The 24,181-nt window shown below is 41.0% G+C and overlaps 1 protein-coding gene across 1 annotated transcript in view; it reads left to right on the forward strand.

Annotated features, from left to right (window-relative positions):
- Nucleotides 1–5,827, forward strand: part of hdac2 (histone deacetylase 2) — a 34,726-nt gene extending 28,899 nt beyond the window's left edge. The window contains exons 13-14 of the mRNA XM_033021144.1: nucleotides 2,702–2,759; nucleotides 3,501–5,827. Of these exons, the coding sequence (XP_032877035.1) occupies nucleotides 2,702–2,759; nucleotides 3,501–3,528 (86 nt within the window). The 3' untranslated portion in view covers nucleotides 3,529–5,827. The remainder of the gene's footprint in view (nucleotides 1–2,701; nucleotides 2,760–3,500) is intronic.
- Nucleotides 5,828–24,181: the final 18,354 nt, after the last annotated feature.

Genomic DNA, 24,181 nt, shown 5'->3' on the forward strand with positions numbered 1-24,181 from the left:
ATTTTTCTCTGTTTTTGCTTTTCTCTTTATTTAAATAAAGAGAATTTAAATGGATTTAAATAATTTTATAAATTAAATTGGTCTATTTTTAAAATGTAGTTAAAAGTACATGAACCTACTGCAAATTAATTAAAATAACAAAATAAAGTACAATCATTGAAAAATGCACAGAACATCTAATTAGACTGACTTTTTTAATTAAGGTTGGTAAACTATTCAAATAAATCAAGGGGCAGGATGTGAAATGGGTTCAGCCTCTTTCCCTTTACATTCGTGAACTGTATCTGGAATCAAAGGTGAGTCCAACAGCAGAGTATAGGATTTAATGCGTTGATATCTGACCTATGGCACAATTCTGACGGTGTAATGTACAGGTGCAGAAGTTAAGAAGGTATGAATGTAGGAAGGCCAAATGCGACAGATCGCCATTGATCTGCTACCCCCAGCAGACTCGATCTGGTCTGTTAAGTCTGTTTGAATAGGTATGGGACAATTAATAGAAAAGGGGGAATGTGAAAAAGATACAAAGAAAGTACAGATAACTGGAATAGATATTTATTGATACAGTTAACTTGTTTGTGTAAGCGTGATAGCTGAATAGCCATCTTTGCTGTAAATGTCATGATTTGGTGTCAGAATTTACTTTTTGTTTTCAATATCTAGTAGTAAATGTGGAAAAGTAAAGAGGCAGAATAAGGTTAGATTTGTGATTTTTGGCTCATTGAGAAGGTTCTTGTTCATATTGTATTTTTTTGTATGACTTGGGGGGGGGGGGGGGGGGTTGCATTCAGCCCATTGAGTTTACGGCAGATGTGGTAAACCAAGATCTCTGCTCTCATGTGAATGTAAAATGTCCTGTAATAATAGGTGGAAGATTATGTCCAATAGGCTGAAAATATTGTTCCTGAAATAACATAATTAAAAGAGTTCAAGTTCAAGCTATATTTATTGTCACATGCACCAATTGGTACAGAGAATATTAGCTCGTTAAAGCTCGAGGAAGTTGAGATTTCTGAGAAATAAATTTATTTCTGAGAAATCTCCAATCCCAAAGTACTTAAGTAAGTAGTGTAGTTTTGAAATTTTACATATAATTTTAAAAAATGACCTTATCCAGTGCCAGAAAATCTCGGGGCATACTTTATTTTCAAATATTATCTATGGACACAGAGCATTAATGCAGGAAGTTATGTTAAATCTTTATTAAACACTAGTCTACCTCAACTGGACTATTGCATAATTCTGGTGAAGGCTGTGGAGAGAATCTCTAATGCTAATTTGTTATCTGTATATATGTTTTAAATTAATAACATTCATTATAGGTAACATAAATCAAATGACAAATCTAAGGGACCAAATTCTCTTAGTGAATTTTACCCAGGCCTCGTTGCTATGTGCTTGATAGTTCATCAGACCAGATTTATTAGAATTAGTGATGAGAGTCCACATTTAAAAGATTAATTAGAGAGGCTGGGATGGATTTATTTGGAGACGGGGTGGCTGAGGGAGATATGAAGGATGCATTTATAATAATGAGGGTCTGGACAAAGTGGATAGTGTGAGGCTATTCCTTATGGTGATGGGTTGAGCATGATAGGTCACAGATATAAAATAAGTTGAAATCTGGGACTCACTGCCTGCAAAAATTGTGAAAGTAGGTATATTATGATAAATTGGTTAAATAATTTGGAGAATAATTGGTTAAATAATTTGGAGAATAATTTGCAAGCCTCTGGAGAAAGGACTTCTGGTTGGAACAAGAGAGTTAATCTGAACCATCGCAATCATTTTCTACATTTACTAAGCCTTTTTACCTACTACCTTTGGAGTGTGAGAGGAAACTGAAGATCTCGGAGAAAACCCACGCAGGTCACAGGGAGAACGTACAAACTTCGTACAGACAACACCCGTAGTCGAGATCGAACCCGGGTCAACGGCGCTACAAGTGCTGTAAGACAGCAACTCTACCACTGCGCCACCATGCTGCTGTGTAACAATATCTGAAGATGCTCCAGTAGTAGGTTATATAGGCAGGATTTTGTTTTGCCACTGTGATCATTTTTAAGAATAAGGGATAGGCCATTTAGGACTGAGGTGAGGAAAAACGTTTTCACCCAGAGAGTTGTGAATCTGTGGAATTCTCTGCCACTGAAGGCAGTGGAGGCCAATTCACTGGATGTTTTCAAGAAAGAGTTAGATTTAGCTCTTTGGGCTAAATGAATCTAGGGATATGGGGAAAAAGCAGGCACGGGGTACTGATTTTAGATGATCAGCCATGATCATATTGAATGGCGGTGCTGGCTCGAAGGGCCAATTGGCCTACTCCTGCACCTATTTTTCTGTTTCTATGTTTATTCTTTCTGCTTCTGAGGTATGTCATCTCTTCCTCTTGCAGTGTGATTCATTTGAACTGCAATTCATTGGGGTTTTTCTGGCTGAGGAAAGTTTTTTTCAATTGATTTTTATGTTATGAAGGACAATGACTACTCGATTTTCATAAGATTAAAGAAAATAATTCCTGTGCAAATAAATGTAGCCTTTCATTGGGAAAGCTATTATTTGACAGCTCTTTGGATGAAGATCAAGAAAGTAGTTTAGATACCACTTAAAGTACTATATCACAATGAAGGACATATTTAAATTGCCTTTCTCTGAAATTGCCTTTATTCTACAGAATCTAATTGTTTTGAAATGTTTGCAGATATCAAAGAGGAAGACAGACCTAAAGATAGCAATCCAGACATAGCAGATGTAAAGGGGTAAGCTAAATTGCTATCTGCATTTTTTTTCAATTATTAACATAACATAACTTCAGTGACAAATCTCAGAGTCAAAACTCTCTCATTGAATTTTACCCTGGCCTGGTTGCCATGTACTTGATAATTCATCTGACCAGGCTTGAATAATTGGAAGTTGACTGAATGATGTGAAATGTCTTCATTGTGTTAAAAGTTGAAACCAGATACTAATCAGTACTAAGTGATGGAACCGAGGAGAAGCAGATGAGGGTCATCCAGGGTTTCTAGCTACTGACCTGTTCAGTGTCTTCCGTTTGAATTTGCACATGCTCTGACATTGCAGAAGGACAATGTCTGGTTGAGAAATAATCCGCTGTTACATTGTCAGTTGACGCTCATTAGCTGGACCTGTACATAAATCACCATCACTTGAGCTTGGTACCAGAGGTCACATCCTACTAAGAGTCATTGAGGTAGAAATTCAGAATTGAATACAATATGCACAATATAATATTGTTTGTCGGTTCTACTTTACCTGCAAATTTCAGAGTAGGTACAAAACAGAGTGTTTTGTCATGTTAACTCGTGTAGTTGAGCATTCATTTCAGTACTTTTGTCTGTGAGGAAAGTAAATGTTTTGAAAGGAAATCTGTTCTCCTGTTCAATCCCTCCTGTATTTAAGTGACTTTAATGTCATAGTTTTTATATTCCTGCTACTATATACATGGCATTAAAAATGACTAATACTGTTTTCCCTCTCAGGATCAAGTCTGAACAAACCATCAAATAGAATGAGAAAATGCTGGAAATATTTACCAGGTTAGGTAGCATGTTACCAGATAAAGTTATAATTTCAGATCAGTGGTCTTTCATCAGAATCTATGAACATTGGAGCCCATTAATGAAGCAAATGGTGGTCATATCTCAAAGAAACAGTTCTGTTTTTGAAGACTAAAAGATATTTGTACTTTTTCAAGTGGACCACATATTTATTTCAAAACTGGGCATTTGTGTTGGTCAGATTTTTTTTCTTGACATTCTTAAACAAGTACAAACAGTCCTAATTATGAAATTGAAAGAAAGATTTGGGTTGACAACAACCCTACCATGTTGCAAATAATAGCATTTGTAATTAATGTTTTTTAACCAAACGATTTTGCTTTTAATTGAGCTATCTGTTACTTTGTTGAACTCTTTTTATTATCTTTTACAAATGTTTGTAATTAAATGGTATATAACTAAATGGTGCAGGAGTGTATGTGATTGTGTAAGACGTTACACTGTGATAAATGTTAAATACCACCGTGGTTTCTCACTTTGTAATTTAATGACATCTTCAGTACTACTTTAGTATTTTCACTTGGCACAACAATACAAGAAGGACATTCTGTTTGTGAGCACCAATTTCAAGCTAAAATGCTATGCATGTGATCAACATAATTTTAGGTATTTTAAGGATTAGAGCTAAATTCATTATTGTGACTGAAATAATGGAATTCTGTTTTGCATGTGACTGTAGACTTGGCAAATGCTTGGTGTAGCAATGCTGTCAGCTATCTATGTGGGGAAATCATTTGATAAGAGGAATATTACTTTGGACTTTTCTCAAATAATTATTTTAATGATATGATATGAGGGGAAAAAAAGTTCATAGCATTTAATAGAGTTTGGTTTCCCATGCCCTAAAATCTCTTTCCATTTACATCTTCATCTCTTGGCTCCCATATGTCCCGTATCCCATATTCTGGCCCAGAATCACTCAACATCAAACTTAAGTGGTTTCCAAAGGCTTTCAGTATATTGTCATTTTATTTTTGGTTGAGTAACAGTAGGTATCTTGCATTTAGATATAGTATTTCTTGTCATAAAGGCAACACGCCTTTTAAAACACTTTGAAAAGTCAATACACAAGTTCATTTGGCGGTTCCTCAGTGTGCTACTCTAGAAAGGCAGGGGGCTAGAATAGGATCTTTGCTATTATATTAAAATTGGAGAGCAACTTTGGAGGATGCACATGCAAAGTTAGAGTAAGTCCAGACATTGCTATCCTGTTCCTTCAGAAATTGGCGCTCGATTCAAACGCTTTGATTACTATAACGTTGCTTTGCTGATTTAAAAAAACACTGTGATGTGTTGCCCTAATTGCTACAAAACAATATATTTGGCATTGCAAATTACCTTTTTCAAGTGTGTTTTACAAGTTTGGAGTCTTTGTGTTCTGTTAATAGAGATTATAAAAAGGTAAATACGTTTTCTGTTTACTTTCCCTTTTTTATTCCTCCTATCTCTTCATTTAATCTCTTTTGCATTCTGTGCCGAATTTGTCATTAAATTAAATATTCTAACTGATATGCAATTTAGTTTCTGTACTTTTTATTAATCATTCCTCTGTCTATTTAAGGAATTGCATAAAGGTCCTCGATGTTTAGTTTAGTTTACAGATACAGCGTGGAAACAGGCTCCGGCCGACGGAGTCACGCCGACCAGCGATCCCCGCACACTAACACTATCCTACATACACTATGGATAACTTACATTTTACCAAGCCAATTAGCCTACAAACCTGTTCGTCTTTGGAGTGTAGGAGGAAACCGAAGAACCCCGAGAAAACGCCTGCAGGTCACGTGGAGAACGTACAAACTCCGTACAGACAAGCACCTGTAGTCAGATCGAACTTGGGTCTCTGGTGCTGTAAGACCGCTGCACCAATGTACAGCCCAACAGGGTGTCCAATTGAGTCCACAGTGCTTTCAAGACAGCAACATGCCTTGCAAAACACTTTTAAAAGTCAATACACGTTTGTGGCTAATGAGTGGCATTGCTAATAATTTTCTGTTCCAGAAGATCAGGCTTATTGGTTTTTATAAGTACAAAACATATGGGGTTTTTTAAGCCTCCTTTAGAATTGATACAGCTATTACCATCAGAATTAGTACTGTAGAAATGTTTACAGATGTACATATTTTTCGTTCTATTTGGGTCTGTTGAAAATCGGCCCCATATTTTGTACATTAGAATGTAACTAAAACATGGAAAAGTCACCAGGTATAAATTTTGTTGATAGGAATAAAAATTGCTACTCTAATTAATTTCAGTGAGTTTCAAAGCAATTCTTGTTTTCTTTCTTAACGAACATTGTGGACAATTCGTACAGAGAGTAGAGATAAAGAACATTTGCTTACACTTATGTTTTTTTTTTTATTGCATCCTCAATCCAGAAATTTGTCTGGATTGAGGATGACTCATTTAGCAAATACATTAAACAAGTGAAATTACTATATTTAATAAATGTTGAAATGCATTCCAAAATGATGCTGAATGTTTTTTAAAAAATGCAGTAAGTGTTGAGGTATATTGTTCATTGTAGGATAGGAAATGACATCGCAAATATCTGGCATAATTGAATGCTCCATTAATAAATAAAAAAATTCCAAGTAGTCTCATCAAGTGCATATGAAACATTACCAGTGGCTCGGGTTCAAATACAGATTATCCAAATGGGAATTTAGTATTAAGAATCCTACAATCTAAAAACTCCACCTTAACAATAATTCTTTGTGCTTTAGAATTCTAAATATCAGCTCTGCGCTTATTAAAAATGGTTGGTAAAAACAAAATTCATTTAGCATTCCAGTTGTGTTGCATGTGCCAACACTGCAAAGATCAATAGCCCCTGGAGGATATAGAATGTGATTACCAGAGAACAAGGAGCATAAGCAGTGTTGGAGCATTAATATTGTAGTGACTAGACAGAATGCCTTCAGTATATTCTCATTATATCTACGTTATATGTGAAAATACCGTACTGTACACAGACATAAGAAATAAAATTCACTTTTTCTCTTGCTGGTTCCAATTAAAGTGATTGATTTCTGATCCACGTCTTTCAAATGACGTATACTTCAGTGAAAAGGCAGTTTGGTTTTGTATTAAGGAATATCCACAGAGTGCCAAATCGAATGGTGCAACAGAAATTTATGTTCAACAAAAAAGCTTTTGAACCAACCTTCAGCAACTAAATGATGTGACCAGGTTTTAAATTTCTCAAAATCTTACATGGTGTGCTTTTGTTTCAGCAAAAAACAAATAGAAATGTTAGTCAAACATAAAGTGCTGGAGGAACTCAATGAGTTAGGCAGCAGCTGTTGATTGTAATGGACAGATGACGTTTCCCAGGACCCTTCAGACAAATGAAACTGAAAATAGGTGCAGGATTAGGTCATTCGGCCCTTCGAACCATTCAATATGATCGTGGCTGATCATCCAAATCTGTACCCCGTTCCTGTTTTCTTCCCATACCCCCTTGATTCCGTTAGCCCTAAGAGCTATTTCTAACTCTTGTGAGTGGGAAGAAAGCTAGGAAATGGGTGCGCATGGGACAACTTGGTCAGTGATAGGATGATACCAGAGAGGAAGGTGGGGCATGAAAAAGAGAGAGTTGGGGGTGGGGGGAAATTATTTAAAATGGGAGAATTCAGTATTCATATTGTCGAGTTGTGAGTTACCCAAGTGGAATATGAGGTGTTGATTCTCACATTTGCAGGTGGCTTCACTCTGGTCATGGAAGCAAAGGATAGAAAGGTCAGTATGCGAAGGGGAATCAGAATGGTTAGCAACTGAGAGATCCAGCAGGCCTTGGTAGACAGATGCAAGTGTTTGAAAAACGGTCTGAAATAAGGTAACATTTTACCCTATGATCATTGTGTCTGAATATATGGAATGTATTTGGAATTGGTTCTGAATATGTGGATCTGATGTTATTCAAAGACTTGACTGAAGGAGGTCAATGCACAAGATAAACATAGTTTATCTATCATTGGTCTGAAGTATGCAGACACGATGTATTTAAATATCTGCAAACAAAATTATTGAAAATATATATGCAGAATCTCTATGTGTGTTAGAGTGTGTTCGAATCTTAGAGTGTTAACAATCTTAAGGCAAAATTAGATAAGATGCAACTTCTATGGTAAAAATGGCAAACTTTCGTACATTGCCTCCAGGGGATTCTTTTTCCTTGTGTTTGTACTGTGCCAGTTTGACAAAGGTTGTTTTAGCTGAGAAGATAATGTTTATACAAATTAATGGATAGCCAGGCCAGTTAGCACCAAGATTTCATGGATTTGAATCATACATAGTTTTGTTTACATTACATTTTTTCTTGCTTAGTATCCACATTGAATTTAGTTTCACAAGTTGCAATGGTTAAAGCAAATGGGTTGGAGGTTTATGCTTAACAGCACACAAGTGGAATGCTGTTCATTAGAACAGCTGTTCAAGAGATTAATTCATAGCATGTCAGACAAAATCAGCAAACAAGTTTGACTTCAATAGAACGAATATAGGAAAGCCCAAGAGAGACCCAAGAAAAATGCATAGCTGCAGAGGCAAAAGAGAACAATTGAAAATATTCAGTACTAATCATGGGCAAGGGTAACCAAAGAAGAGATGATTATTGCAAATTTGCTGAGAACTAATGGAAACCAATGGAATTTAAATTTATATGTAACCTTTCCAGGTGCTTCAACATGCTTTCGAGTCAATAAAGAAATATAACTCATCACTGATAAATCTGGAAACCCATTTTATACATGTACAAGATTATTCAGGCTGTGAAATAACCAATATCTGGTTTGCTTTAGTCAGTATGGTTGATGCATAAATATTTGTATGTGGGGAGAACATCACCTTATTTTAGATATTTTGCATTCATTTTTGAGAGCCTGTTTATTTCAACTGAAAAAACAACACTGCTGTTGGTACACTACCATGGTACTTTTGATAACCAGAACTTGCTTCAGTCTCACATGAAAAATAAACAAAATTACTCATAGAAACATAGAAAATAGGTGCACGAGGAGGCCATTTGGCCCTTCGAGCCAGCGCTGCCATTCATTGTGATCATGACTGATCGTCCCCTATCAATAAGCCGTGCCTGCTTTCTCCCCATATCCCTTGACTCCACTGGCCCCTAGAGCTCTATCTAACTCTCTCTTAAATCCATCCAGTGATTTGGCCTCCACTGCCCTCTGTGGCAGGGAATTCCATAAATTCACAACTCTCTGGGTGAAAACGTTTTTTCTCACCTCAGTCTTAAATGACCTCCCCTTTATTCTAAGTGTGTGGAAGGGGGGAAGAGGTGTGTGTGGGCGGGGGTGGGGGGGTGAGCTCAGATGGGGTAAGACCCATGGGGGAGGGGGGGAGGAGCCAGCGAGGGGGACCAGAGGGGTAGTGGCTGGAATTGGCGGTGTGATGGGGACTCACAGCGCACGCTGGTCACTGGTCGTTCTCCGCCGGGATCAGAGTCTCCACTTTCCATTTGGCGACATCTCCGACTCCAGGCTGGGCTGGGTCTCCAACTCTGGGCTTGGTTGGGTCTCCGACGCTGGACAGCTGCTTGGGGCGGGGCTGCTGCTTGGGACGGGCTGAGCTGCTTCGGGTCCCTCCAAACATAGAAACAGAAAATTGGTGCAGGAGGAGGCGATTCGGCACCGTCATTCATTGTGATCATGGCTGATCGTCCCCTATCAATAACCCATGCCTGCCTTCTCCCCATATCCCTTGACTCCACTAGCCCCTAGAGCTCTATCTAGCTCTCTCTTAAATCCATCCAGTGACTTGGCCTCCACTGCCCTCTGTGGCAGGAAATTCCATAAATTCACAACTGGGTGAAAACGTGTTTTCTCACCTCAGTCTTAAATGACCTCCCCTTTATTCTAAGACTGGCCCCTGGTTCTGGACTCGCCCAACATTGGGAACATTTTTCCTGCATCTAGCTTGTCCAGTCCTTTTATAATTTTATATGTTTTTATAAGATCCGTCTCATCCTTCTAAACTCCAGTGAATACAAGCCTAGTCTTTTCAATCTTTCCTCATATGACAGTCCCGCCATCCCAGGGATCAATCTCCTGAACCTACGCTGCACTGCCTCAATCACAAGGATGTCCTTCCTCAAATTAGGAGACCAAAACTCTACACAATACTCCAGATGTGGTCTCACCAGAGCCCTATACAACTGCAGAAGAACCTCTACTCCTATACTGAAATCATCCTGTTATGAAGGCCAACATTCCATAAGCTTTCTTCACTGCCTGCTGTCCCTGCACGCCAACTTTCAGTGACCGGTGTACAAGGACACCCAGGTCTCGCTGTACCCCCCCCTTCTACCTGTGCCTAACCTAACCCCATTGAGATAATAATCTGCCTCCTTGTTTTTGCCGTCAAAGTGGATAACCTCACATTTATCTATATTATACTGCATCTGTCGCGCATCTGCCCACTCACTCAACCCGTCCAGGTCACCCTGCAACCTCCTAACATCCTCTTCACAGTTCACACTGCCACCCAGCTTTGTGTCATCCGCAAACTTGCTAGTGTTGCTCCTAATTCCCTCTTCAAAATCATTAATATATATGGTAAACAGTTGCGGCCCCAACACCGAGCCTTGCGGCACTCCACTCGCCACTGCATGCCATTCTGAAAAGTACCCGTTCACTCCTACTCTTTGCTTCCGGTCTGCCAACCAATTTTCTATCCATGTCAACACCCTACCCCCAATACCATGTGCTCTAATTTTAGTCTCCAGTCTCCCGTGCGGGACCTTATCAAAGGCTGTCTGAAAGTCTAGATACACTACATCCACTGGCACCCCTTCATCCATTTTACTTGTCACATACCCCAAAATATTCCAGAAGATTAGTCAAGCATGATTTCCCTTTCATAAATCCATGTTGACATGGACTAATCCTTTTACTGCTATACAAATGCCCCATTTTTACCTCTTTAATAATTGACTCCAGCATCTTTCCCACCACCGAAGTCAGGCTAACTGGTCTGTAATTCCCCATTTTCTCTCTCGCTCCTTTCTTGAAAAGTGGGATAACATTGGCTATCCTCCAATCCACAGGAACTGATCCTGAATCTATTGAACATTGGAAAATGATCACCAATGCGTCCACTATTTCTAGAGCCACCTCCCTCAGGACCCTGGGATGCAGACAATCAGGCCCAGGGGATTTATCATCCTTCAGTCCCATTAGCCTACCCAATACTATTTCTCGCCTAATGAAAATTTATTTGAGTTCCTCTACCCCCTTAGATCCTCTGTCGTCCAGTACATCTGGGAGATTGTGTCGTCCTTAGTGAAGACAGATCCGAAGTACCTATTCAACTCTTCTGCCTTTCCTTGTTGATCATAATAATTTCACCCGTGTCTGCCTTCAAGGGACCAACATTTGACTTTGCTACTCTTTTTCCCTTTACATATCTAAATAAGCTTTTACTGTCCTTTATATTCCTGGCCAGCTTCCCCTCGGACTTCATCTTTTCAGCCCGTATTGCCCGTTTTGTTTCCTTCTGTTGTCCTATGAAAGTTTCCCAATCCTCCGGCTTCCGGCTACTCTTTGCTGTATTATACATCTTTTCTTTTAATTTTATTCCAACCCTAATTTCTCTAGTCAGCCACGGTTGCCTCCTACTCCCCTTAGAAACTTTCTTCCTTTTTGGAATGAAATGATCCTGCGTCTCCCGGATTATGCCCAAAAATTCCTGCCATTGCTGTTCCACCGTCATTCCTGCTAGGATCCCTTTCCAGTCTACTTTGGCCAGCTCCCCTCTCATGCCTTCATAGTCCCCTTTGTTCAACTGCATCACTGCCACTTCTGATTTAACGTTCTCCTTCTCAAATTGCAGATTAAAACTAATCATATTATGATCACTACATCCAAGCGGTTCCTTTACCTCGAGTTCTCTTATCATATCTGGTTCAACTCCTGCTGCAACTTACACCCTACATCCGGGCTACTATTTGGGGGTCTGTAAATAACACCAATTAGTGTCTTCTTGCCTTTATAATTCCTCAACTCAATCCACAGTTATTCTACCTCGTCAGTCCCTATGTCTTCCCTCGCAAGGGACTGAATTCCATCACTCACCAGCAGAGCTACCCCCCCCCCTCCTCTGTCCACCTGCCTGTCCCTTCTATAGGATGTATAACCCTGAATATTAAGTTCCCAGGGCCGATCCTCCTGCAGCCACGTCTCAGTAATCCCCACAATGTCATATCTACCAACCTCTAACTGAGCCTCAAGCTCATCTATTTTACTTCTTATACTTCGCGCATTCATATACAATACTTTTAATTCCTTACGCATCTCACCTTTCACATCGATCCCTATTACACTTGGCCATACTCTCCTATCCCTTTGTGAGCATCCTTTACCGTTAATTCTGGGGTCATTAACCATCCCTTTACTCTCTTTCCCTTTAACTCCATCCTCGACTATCCCATTTGACACCCCACTCCCCTTATTCAGTTTAAAACCACCCGTGTAGCAGTGGCAAACCTGCCTGACAGAATGCTGGTCCCCCACCTGTTAAGATGCAATCCGTCCCTTTTGTACTGTTCCCCCTTACTCCAAAACAGATCCCAGTGATCTAAGAATCTAAATCACTGCCCCTTGCTGTTCCTCAAACGCACATTCAGGTCCCGTATCTCCCTGTTCCTACTCTCGTCAGCATGAGGAACTGGAAGCAAACCGGAGATAACAACCCTGGAGGTCCTGCTTTTCAGCATTTTTCCGAGCTCTCTAAAGTCACGCTGGAGAATATTCATCCCCTTCTTTCCGACATCGTTTGTGCCGACATGGACTACCACTTCCGGCTGTTCACCTTCGCCCTTGAGGATTTTCTGCACTCTGTCCGTGACATCCTGGATCCTGGCACCAGGAAGGCAGCACACCATCCTCGAATCCCGTCTGTTGCCGCAGAAACTCCTGTCCGTACCTCTCACAATGGAGTCTCCAACTACCATGGCGTTGCCTGATGTTGGCCTCTTTGGTTTTGGCTCAACAGCCCTTTTTGCTTCGCAAGCCAGTCCGCCGCTCAGTGTGATAACGTCTTCTGTCCTGACGGCTTCTAAATGGGCGAACCTGTTCACAAGAAGTACAGCACCCGGGGACCTTTGCATTCCAAGTTTCCTTCCCTTTCTCACCGTCACCCACTTTCTCTCTTCCAGTACCTTAGGTGTAACAATCTTACTGTAGGACTTGTCGAGGAACGACTCTGTTTCTCGGACGAACCTGAGGTCATCCACTCGTTCCAAATCTTCTGTGAAGAAGACACTGCGTGCCCTCGCTGAATAGATAACTAAGGCAAAAGTCTTCAAATGTTCTATAGATTTTCTTTTCCAATGTTCTATAGATTCAGGATCAGTGGATTGGAGGATAGCTAATGTTATCCCACTTGTTAAGAAAGGGGGGAGAGAGAAAACGGAATTATAGACCAGTTAGCCTGACATCTGTGGTGAGGAAGATGCTGGAGTCAATTATAAAATATAAAATTGCGGCATATTTGGGTAGCAGTAACGGGATCAGTCCAAGTCAGCATGGATTTACGAAGGGGAAATCATGCTTGACTAATCTGGAATTTTTTGAGGATGTAACTAGGTAAATGGACAAGGGAGAGCCAGTGGATGTAGTGTACTTGGACTTTCAGAAAGCATTTGATAAGGTCCCACATATGAGATTAGTGGGCAAAATTAGAGCACATGGTATTGGGGGTAGGGTACTGACATGGATAGAGAATTGGTTGGCAGACATGAAACAAAGAATAGGAATTAACAGGTCCCTTTCAGAATGGCAGGCTGCGACTAGTGGGGTACCGCAAGGCTCGTTGCTGGAACCGCATCTATTTACAATATACATGAATGATTTAGATGAAGGGATTAAAAGTGACTAGCAAATTTGCAGATGACACAAAGCTGGGTGGCAGTGTGAAGTGTGAAGAGGATGCTATGAGAATGCTGGGTGATGGACAGGTTGGGTGAATGGGCAGATGCATGGCAGATGCCGTTTAATGTGGATAAATGTGAGGTTATCCACTTTGGTGGCAAAAACAGGAATGCAGATTATTATCTGAATGGTATCGTTGGGAAAAGGGGAAGTACAACGAGATCTGGAGGTCCTTGTTCATCAGTCACTGAAAGTAAACATGCAGGTACAGCAGGCAGTGAAGAAAGCTCATGGCATGTTGATCTTCATAGCGAGAGGAGTTGAGTATAGGAGCAAAGAGTTTCTTCTGCAGTTGTACAGGGCCCTAGTGAGACCACACCTGGAATATTGTGTGCAGTTTTGGTCTCCAAAATTGAGGAAGGACATTCTTGCTATTGAAGTGCAGCGTAGGTTCACAAGGTTAATTCCCGAGATGGCGTGACTGTCATATGTTGATAGAATGGAGCGGCTGGGTTTGTGTACTCTATACTCTGGAATTTAGAAGGATGAGAGGGAATCTTATTGGAGCGCATAAGATTATTAAGGGATTGGACACGCTGGAGGGAGGAAACATGTTCCCGATGTTGGGGGAGTCCAGAACCAGGGGCCACAGTTTTAGAATAAGAGGTAGGCCATTTAGAACGGGGATGAGGAAAAACTTTTTCATCCAGAGAGTGTGAATCTGTGGAATTCTCTGCCTCAGAAGGCAGTGGAGGCCAATTCTCTGAATGCTTTCAAGAGAGTGTTAGATAGAGCTCTTAAAGATAGCGGAGTCATGGGACATGGTGAGAAGGCAGGAATGAGGTACTGATTGTGGGTGATCAGCCATGATCACATTGAATGGCGGTGCTAGCTCAAAGGACCGAATGACCTACTCCTGCACCTATTGTGTACTGTCATTAATTTAATAATTTACAGGTGTCCGAGGTTATGGGGAGAAGGCAGGAGAATGGGGTTAGGAGGGAGAGATAGATCAGCCATGGTTGAATGGCAGAGTAAACTTGATGGGCCGAATGGCCTAATTCTACTATCATTCATGATCTTATGATCTGATATAACCAAGACAATTTATAGACTGGTTTAAAAAGCAACACAATAAAATGAAGATAGTGAATCAGAGTTATGAAGTATTGACCATCATTGGGTGGCTGTTGATACCAATACAATGGATTTGTCGCTTGAAAGCAAACTAGCATCCTGTCGGTGTCAAAACCTGACAGGGCAACTACAGCCAATGTATAAAATTGCAATATATGGACATTTCTAATTTGCCATTCTCCTATAAGCAATGTCAGTGTGGGAGAAGCTTATCACTTTAAAAAAAAGTATTCAATTGGCCTCTATAATACATAAAAGTTCAAATTTACACGTGATTTGATGAATTGGTGGGAGGAGAGTATGTAGGTTATGTCAAGATGGATGGATAGTTGTTAGATCATGATATAAAAAGACAAAGGTAAGGATTTGAAGATAAATTGCTGGAATCATTCAACAGGTCAGGCAAAAACACATTTCCATTTCTGTTTCATGGATGATGCCTGATTTTGCTGAGTGTTTCCAGTATTTTGTTTTTTATTATTTCAGATTTCCTACATCTGCAGTTTTTTTTAGATTTTCATTGGGAAGCCAGATCACATTCTCACTGGATATTCAAATATTTTCGAGCCAGGGCAAGACATGGAAGAGTGAATCCTGGGTTATTTTCTCCCTATGCTGGGAAATCTGAAACCATCTCTATCAGAAGGGTTTCGGCCCGAAACGTCGCCTATTTCCTTCGCTCCATAGATGCTGCTGCACCCGCTGAGTTTCCCCAGCAATTTTGTGTACCTTCTATCATTCAACTATTACCTTGCTTAGACCAGTATAATTCCAAACATGCGTCTTGCATTAGTTTATTCTGTTTTGGAATCTGCTATGATCCACAATCTAGCCTTTTTTTAAAGGAGAAATTTTTTGCAATTGATTATCTTGGCAATTTGAGAAAGATATACTGCTGTCATTTCTGGATCAGTTTTACAAGGGTATAGACTCCAATACCAGTAATTAATTTTATGTCAGTAATTTTCAATAATAGGATGGGTTCCTAATAGGAAAATTTCATCTGATCTTTACGATTTTAATGGAAGACATTAAATTAATGGTATTCAGTGGTGGCAATTATGTCTTGTATCTGGTCGTTTGTGCAGATGTCAGCTTGCATCAGGAAAATTGCATGAAAAGACTGTCAGGCTTAATATTGGTTTATAAATGTGGCAAAGCAGAAGAGATTACATTAATAAAAAAATTAAAAATCTGCAATGCTTTTTACTATTCGTGGATGAAGGTTGACCCACTATGCATTTCCAGCAGCTTTCTGTCTCATTTGATTCATTGTGGCCATTTTATTTGAAGATTAAGTTTTTATTTCATGTCATTTACTCACTGCTTCCTTGGGGGTCACTTTGTCTTGTTACATTGGAAACAAACCAACAAATTTCTACCCTGCATAATGAGTCAAGGGATGAAAGTCCATTTACATTTAATTTCCATGACTTGAAGTAAATTGCTCAGGTAGCCTTTGAAAAGTGGCAAATTAAAGTTACACAATTAAAAGCAGTTAAGCCAAAAATCTTTTAAAGCAAAGATGGACACAAAGCGTTTGAGTAACTCAACGGGTCAGGCAGCATCTCATGGACAAAAAGGATGGGTGACGTTTCAGATCATGACCCTTTTTCTACTCCAGACCTGAACGTCACCCTTCTGTTTCTCCCCCAGAGATGTTTTCTGGACCGCTGAGTTACTCCTGTGCTCTGTGTCTATCTTCGGTATAAACCAGCATCTGCAGTTCCTTTCTGCACAAATTTTGTTTAAAATAAACCTCCTAGATTGGTTCATGAGGGGTCTCCCGAACTCCTATGATGGTGTAGTTTCTCAACTTCGCCACCAATAATTGAAGGCGGCTGTCAGAGTCACAGCGACCAAAGCTAATTTTCATTTTGCCGCATTGCTATTTAAGATTGCTCAGCAAATGGTCGCAGCTTGTTGTTGTAATTTAAATGAAGCGGGATAATTCCCGACACCCAGTTTGCCTCTACAGATTGGCATTAACAATTTACATCCCTCAGAGGCAGTGATCTAATAGTTCCTCAAACATTGAATTCCCTGGTGCGGCTCTGCAAATCTATGAGGAGTGAAGGTGAGAAAATAACCCGCATATGCAGAGGGACAAATTGTGCTTCTTCCATTAACCTCTGTGTTATGAAGGGCACAGCTGGATAGATAGGGACCAGCAGATAGAGTTTGGGATCATTTATCCAGATGAGTGAGATTGCATCCCACTTTAACAGCTGAGAAATTTAAAGTGAAGTAGTTAAATAAAAATAAAAAATGCTAGTAACGATAAAGATAATCGGGAAACTACTGGATTGTTGTAAAAATCCATCTGGTTCCCTAATGACATTCAGGAAAGGATATCTGCCACCCTTATCCCATCTGACTACACCCACATCCTGTGGTCAAATAGTAAGATCCACAGTAGTGTTGAAGGTTGACATTTTCAACCTCATTCATTGCAACATTTTTCAGCTTTCAACATTAGAAGTCACTTAGTTCTTTCAGACTTCAGTTTGATAAATCATTAGCAAAACACAAATGGAGCTAAAATAAATTACAGCTTATTAATCACCAGCAATCAGTTAATGGTTCTACAGCTTATAGTTACAACCAACTAAAATAATAATTGTATTGGAATCACTGGTGCTATTGTTCAAAAATCTATTTGTTACTTAAAATAGCCTTGTATTTGAATCATTACATAGAGGAAAAAGCATTCTAAAGCTTTAACACTGTCTGATTCCCACAAATTCATCGACCTGTTTTCCTCATTAGAGAAAAGGTGGTATTTATTTATTTAAAAATCAATTATATTTTGTATATTTTTTTAATTTCAATCATTTTAATTAAACATTCTACTCTTTATTGCATTTTAATTAAACTTTGACACAGTCTAGGGTAGATCCATCTTTAATTAAAATTGCAGCTTTCACATCAACTCCTTTAATTAAAGGGTTTGTTATCAGGCACACACAAAACACAACGGCTCCTAATTTATGTTAAATACTTTAGTGTAATTGGTACAGTTAAGTGTCATGATTAATTGATTAGAAGTAATAAATAAGTTGTAGTTTATCTTTGTTCTATTTTTGTTTCTGTATTTTTTTCAAACTGAAATCTGCAAAGATTCAGTGACTTTCTGCGCTGAAACTATTGTCTTGAATAAGACAAAGTGCACATTTGAATCATATAAAGAAGACATATAGCTGGAAATAAAAGATGCAGGTGGCGTTTTACATACAATTAATACTTTGTCCCTGATTTCAAAAGTATAAATTATACCAATATTTTTTTTTTGACATGAAATATTGGATTGCATGAAATCTCAATGTTATTCCCTTGCCCGGAGGTGGTGGAGTGTAGGTGGTGCATCAACCGGAAGCTACAGGCCATGAGATTAATCTCTACGTCAATTCTGGAGGAGGCAATTTGATTCTTGTTTTGAATACAAAACACAAGGACACATTTTGGCCTGACTTACGTGACTGAGTAAATTGGATAGCATGTGTGATGTGCGTATATCAGAAGTATACAGAATGGTGCTGATTTGATGTTAGTATTGTCAAATGGAGTCACTAAATTCAGCTGATAACATGAGTGAATTTTGTGCAAGAAACATGCCATTTAACAAAAGGAAGAACTTTGCCTTTTTGAACTTGCTTTAAAGGATCTTGAATTAGATGCATGTTTGCTTGGGGATGCATGGAGGGTGCAGCGGACATCAATTCTGCTGTTGCTGTACTGTCAGATATCAATGCTGGATACATTGCTGTGTATTTCACTGGGAGGAGAAAGGCATGGGTCTAAAATCACGGCAGGTAGTCAGAAGCGACAAGATGAGGTTGTGGGGAAGAACTCTGGGTAGAAATAATACACTGAGAATGGAAGTATCTTGGCACTTTCTTGAGCTACAGTGTACGATATAAGAGGCTTATGGACATGCAGGTGAACTGTGCTGCATGGTTAACTTATGCGCATGCGTACCAGCATTTTCTGTTCGCCGGCATCGCTGCCGGCTAGGAGCGTCACGGGTGCGTGAGCACTGCAGATTGGGAACACCATCCAATCAGAGGACGGTGATGTGGGACTTGCGCGGGTCATGGCCGGGACACAGTTTGTTAGGCGGCAGCCATTTTATGTAAGTTAGGGTTATGTACCATGTTTGAAAGTAGTTTGTGAATTACTGTTAAATTCACAAACAAATTACTGTTAAATTGAAGATTATTGTCTGGACAATACGCAACAATTGGCCACGAAGGTGGGGAAAAAAGAAACATAAATGGTACTTCAAGCTCCTAATCCGTTCTGGCCCGTGGCAACAGTGAGACCAGCACCAGAGGTCTGACTCCAATGGAAGAGGACCTTCCAGGACTACATTGAACTTTCACCAAATTTAACACCTGTGACAACATTGGAGGCAGCGGTGAAGCTCAAGATGCTCAAGAGTCAAGAGAGTTTATTGTCATGTGTCCCAGATAGGACAATGAAATTCTTGCTTGCTTCACATGCACTTGGGAGAACTGGGCAGAAATAATTTGTCACCCTGCAACTACACAACGAAGCATGTTTTCCCAATGCGTTGTCAGCCTTAGACAATGTGGGGGACTCAGGACAATGCCTTCACGGCACTCTTCCAGTTCCCACCACTGCGACAGACCCCCGAAAAGGATGTGGATGATTTAAAAACCAGATTAACTTTTGCGGGTCAGAAGTTCCTGCCTTCTCCCCATATCCCCTCTCCGCTATCTTTAAGAGCTCTAACTCTTGAAAGCATCCAGAGAATTGGCCTCCAGTGCCTTCTGAGGCAGAGAATTCCACAGATTCACAACCCTCTTGTGTGAAAAACGTTTTTCCTCATCTCCGTTCTAAATGGCTAACCCCTTATTCTTAAACTGTGGCCCCTGGTCCAAGGAAATAATTTAATCGTTCTTTTATGAGCATCTAACTGTTGATTTTCCTCTTTTGCAGTTCCCACCAACAGGGGGAGGGATGAACCATCCTGGATGGTTAACTTATGTGCACGCATCTTATGAGCGCCATCTTACGCTCATGTGTGCCGGCAACTTATGTTCATGCATGTCGGCATCTTACACTCCTGTGTATCGGCATCTTACACTCCTGTGTACCAGCACCTTACACTCCTGCGTGCCGGCATCACTGCCGGCCGGGAACATCACGGGTGCACGCTTGCACAGTAAATTGAGAACACCATCCAATTAGAGGATGGTGACGCGTGACTCGGCCAGGACATAGTTTGCTAGGCTGCAGCCATTTTATGTAAGTTAGGGTGATGTACTATGTTTGAAAGTAGTTCGTACATTACCTTTAAATTCCTTACACCGTCCTGGTTATTGTTCCGAGCAATGCATAACAGCAGGGAATAAAGGGATATGGATCATGTGCAGGCAGAGCAGATCTGTTAAACTGCTATCGTGTTCAGCACGGACATTGTAGGCCAGAGGGCCAGTTCCTGTGCTGTATGTACTCTTCTATGTTCTATTTTCTCTGAGATAATCCCTGAGCTGCATCAAATGCTTCAGTTGCAGAGCCTGTCTTGGACCTGTTTGCATCAGGTTATTTCCAGCAAGAAAAGACAGACAGTCATGTCTTACAATTTACAGCAAAGCACTCTGCAATTGAGGTGACGGAGGATATTACCCAAAGAGAGGGAAATTCATCCCCTCTGGTTAGAGAGCATTTGGCAATTCGGACATGTAATATTGCCAACATTATGGGTATCCCTGTTGACCAAACAGTGATTGGCTGCACGATCACATTGAATATATTTGATCCACCTTGGATTGTACTAACATCCCGTCAACATAGAACTGTTCAATTGCCCTCATATGATACAATACGATAGAACTTTATTTATCCCAGGAGGAAAAGTGATCTGCCCACAGTCATAAAACACAAGATACATGAAACAAGAAATTAAAGTGACGAGTAGAAAGGATTGGGATGTGCAAAGATTGGGTAGGGGGGGGGGGGGGGGGGAGGGGGAGGGGAGGGAGGGAGAGGGAAGGGGGGGGGGGGCGGGGAGGGGAGGGAGGGAGGGAGAGGGAAGGGGGGGGGGGGAGGGAAGAGTCAGTCTACCCCACAACAGAAGGTGGAGAAGTTGTACAGTTTGATAGCCACAGGGAAGAAGGATCTCCTGTGGCATTCTGTCCTGCATCTTGGTGGAACCAGTCTGTTGCTAAAGGTACTCCTCGGGTTGACCAGTGTGTCATGGAGGGGGTGAGCTGTATTGTCCAGGATGCTCCACAGTTTGAGGAGCATCCTCTGCTCCAAGACCTCCTCCCATAAATCCAACTCTGCCCCCAGGATGGAGCCAGCCTTCCTGATGAGCATGTTAATCCTGTTGGCATCCGTAGCCTTCGGCCTGCTACTACAGCACACGACAGCGAAGAATATAGCACTGGCTACCACCGATTGGTAGGACATCTGCAGCATCTTACTGCAGACGTTGAAGGAGCGGAACCTTTGCATAAAGTACAGCCGGCTCCGTCCCTTGTTGTACAGGGTCTCAGCATTCCTGGACCAGTCCAGTTTACTGTCCAGTTAAACTCCAAGGTATTTGTACTCCCTGGTAAACTGCATATCTACACCATTGATGGAGACAGGGGACCGGGGTGTGCCTCTCCTCCTAAAGTCCACCACTAACTACTTAGTCTTGTCGGTGTTGAACTGCAAGTGATTCAGCCCACACCACTCAACAAAGTCATTGACTACACTACTGTATTCAGCTTCCCTCCCCTCACTGATGCCCCCACAACTGCAAAGTCATCCAAGAACGTCTGCAGGTGGCAGAAGTCCGAGTTATATCTGAAGTCCGAGGTGCAGATGATGAACAGGAAGGGAGAGAGGACCGTCCCCTGTGGAGCCCTTGTATTGCTCACTACTATGCTTGAGACACAGTTCTGTAGCCTGACATACTGTGGTCATCCAGTCAGGTAGTTAGTGATCCAGGACACCAAAGGAACCCATAATTGTGGTAAAGACAAACTGGTCAGTGCTCCGATGCTGGAACCAAAGATCTATAATCTTTGGCTGGAACTGCATTTACAGGTATGTGGGCACTAAAACAAAAACAGGAAATGCTGAATATACTCAGCAGCTCTGTTAGAATACGTGGAAAGTGATACTGAGTATTCTTTTCAGATCAGAGACCCTTCATCAAAATTAGGAAAGAGCGAAAACAGTTAGTTTTAAGTGCCAAACAAGGTGGAAGTTGGAGAATAATTTTGCAGCTTCCAATAAGTAACCGTCTGTGCCCATTTCAGAACTGACCATTTCTTTTCTAACTCGTGTGTCTGGCTCAGTCTTTGTCATTTTCTAAGTGTCCCAGCTATCACAGAGATTCCCTTTGCCCTATCCAATCCTTCCCTGCCTTTTCTGTGTCAGAGAATATTGTGAGGGCACATCCTCTCTTAGGAAGATCTGGCCACCCTGTGCATAGGGGAGTGGGTAGGGCTGAAGATGTCCTGGTTGTGTTGCTCCTAGACCTGGCCAAACTGGCCATCCATGTCATGGCACCAGGCGGAAGAGGTCTCTGCCAGAGCCAGCTGCTTGCCCCTTTTCCGGGGTTATCTCCGTGCCCGGGTGGTTTTAGAGAGGGACTACGCACTGTCCACAGGCGCTCTGTGGGATTTCCAGGACCGCTGGGCACCGCATGCTTGGAATGCATCCTTAATAAGAATGGTAATACAGTTGTTTAAGAGAGTAACATTTAAGAACATTTGTTAAGATAATTGGGTGATTTTGTATTATGGTGGTGGGTTTGTTTAGTATTGCTTTGTATTAATGCAATAATTGATTACATTTATTTTTTGTTAAATAAAAACACTACCTGGCTGCTCTCTGGAGTAAACTGAGGCCAAAGGCAAACAAGCCACTGCTGGATCCAATGAGTGGTTATTGGACCAATCACCTGCACCTCGTCAGCGCTACTCCTTATAAACCCAGAAGTTCCTTACAGGAAAAAGTAGAAGATCCCCTGCTTACTGTGCTTCTTAGTTTCCAGCCTCAAGAGAGCCACTGGACTGTCAGCACTCCTTCTTGAGGCCAGGAGAAGCTGCTTGGATGAATCTAAGTTGCTGGTGCCTCTCCACTGATGATGCGGGATTGTACCCTTGATTGGACATGGGACTTATAGACACTATTGTTTGTGATTGGAAATAAAGCCTATTGTACAAGGTCAACTTACCATGAGTGCCAGTGTAGTCATTGCTAATCTGGTGGCATTTCTGATGCCACAATATCGAGGAGTTATGGAATTATGTGGGTATCACAAGCATTAATACATACAGAGGGAGCCAGTGTTCAAAAAAGACAAATTGAAAAGTAAACTACAACATTTTTTCAAATTAAAAGGACAGCAATGTGAACAAACAGTACTGTCTACAGAACACAGGCTACTGACCCACAACAAGAAGCTGGCTGCTTGAAAGTTATGATTTCCAAACTGACATGACCATGAGACGGTCCTCTTTCCAGCAGCTTAACATAAGACAATGGACCTTTTTTAATGGGCCTACATCAAAACCATGATGTAACTCAGCGGGTCAGGCAGCTTCTATGTAGAACATGGAAAGGTGAAGTTTGGGACTCTTCTTCAGACTGATTTTGAACTGAAACATTATTTATCTGTTCTCCAGAGATACTGCCTGACCCACAGTTACACCAGCACTTTGTCACTTTTTTTCTAAACCGGCATCTGCATTTTCTTGTTTCTACTGTCTTCTTCTTCTTCGTGCGTTTGGCGTGCACTGCCTAAAGTTGTAGGACAACTTGTTCTATTTGATCTTACTTGATTGTGTACGCCAGGTTGATTGCATTCGTCGAAACAGGGCGGACCACTTAAAGGTTGCAATCTTCCACCCCTTTCTACTGTCTTATTTTGCAACATTTTGGTGAGCTCATGGAAGCTTAGACAAGACATTTTGCATATGGAGTTAGTTATTGTCCTTAAGGATAAATTGATATAATCAGTTTAGATAATACTTTGGCTTTGGGCTTGGTTTTCTTGGTTGAGCGTTTATCCTGGCACTACAGCACAAGTACTTTGTGTTTTAATTGTAATCACTTAGTACATCAAACATGGTCATGGGTATATTTGACCCGTCTCACAATAATTGTGATATTTATAAACCCAGAAAGGTGGCCATCACAGCACTAATGTTATGGATTTAATTTCTCTGTCCTCAAAAGTTGTTGTACCATCCATAAGAATGACTTTGTCCTTCCAAAGCTGTTTGAACATTCAGAGGTATCTTGTCAGTTACAGTGTGCACCAGCGGTAAATATGTAATTCAGTGGAATCATTTGTCACATTCAGAATATTTAGTTTGGTTTAGTTTGGAGATACAGTGCGGAAACATGCCCTTTGGCCCCTTCGAGTCCACGTGAACTAGAGGTCCCGCACATTAGCATTATCCTTCACACACTGGGGACCATGTACAATTTTACCAAAGCAATTACCCTACAAACCTGTACGTCTTTGGAGTGTGGGAGGAAACCGTAGCACTCGGAGAAAACCCACGCAGGTCACGGGAGAATGTGCAACTCCATGCAGACAGCAAC

The sequence above is a fragment of the Amblyraja radiata genome, chromosome 5 (genome assembly GCF_010909765.2).
Source record: "Amblyraja radiata isolate CabotCenter1 chromosome 5, sAmbRad1.1.pri, whole genome shotgun sequence".
In the NCBI taxonomy this organism is placed as follows: Eukaryota; Metazoa; Chordata; class Chondrichthyes; order Rajiformes; family Rajidae; genus Amblyraja; species Amblyraja radiata.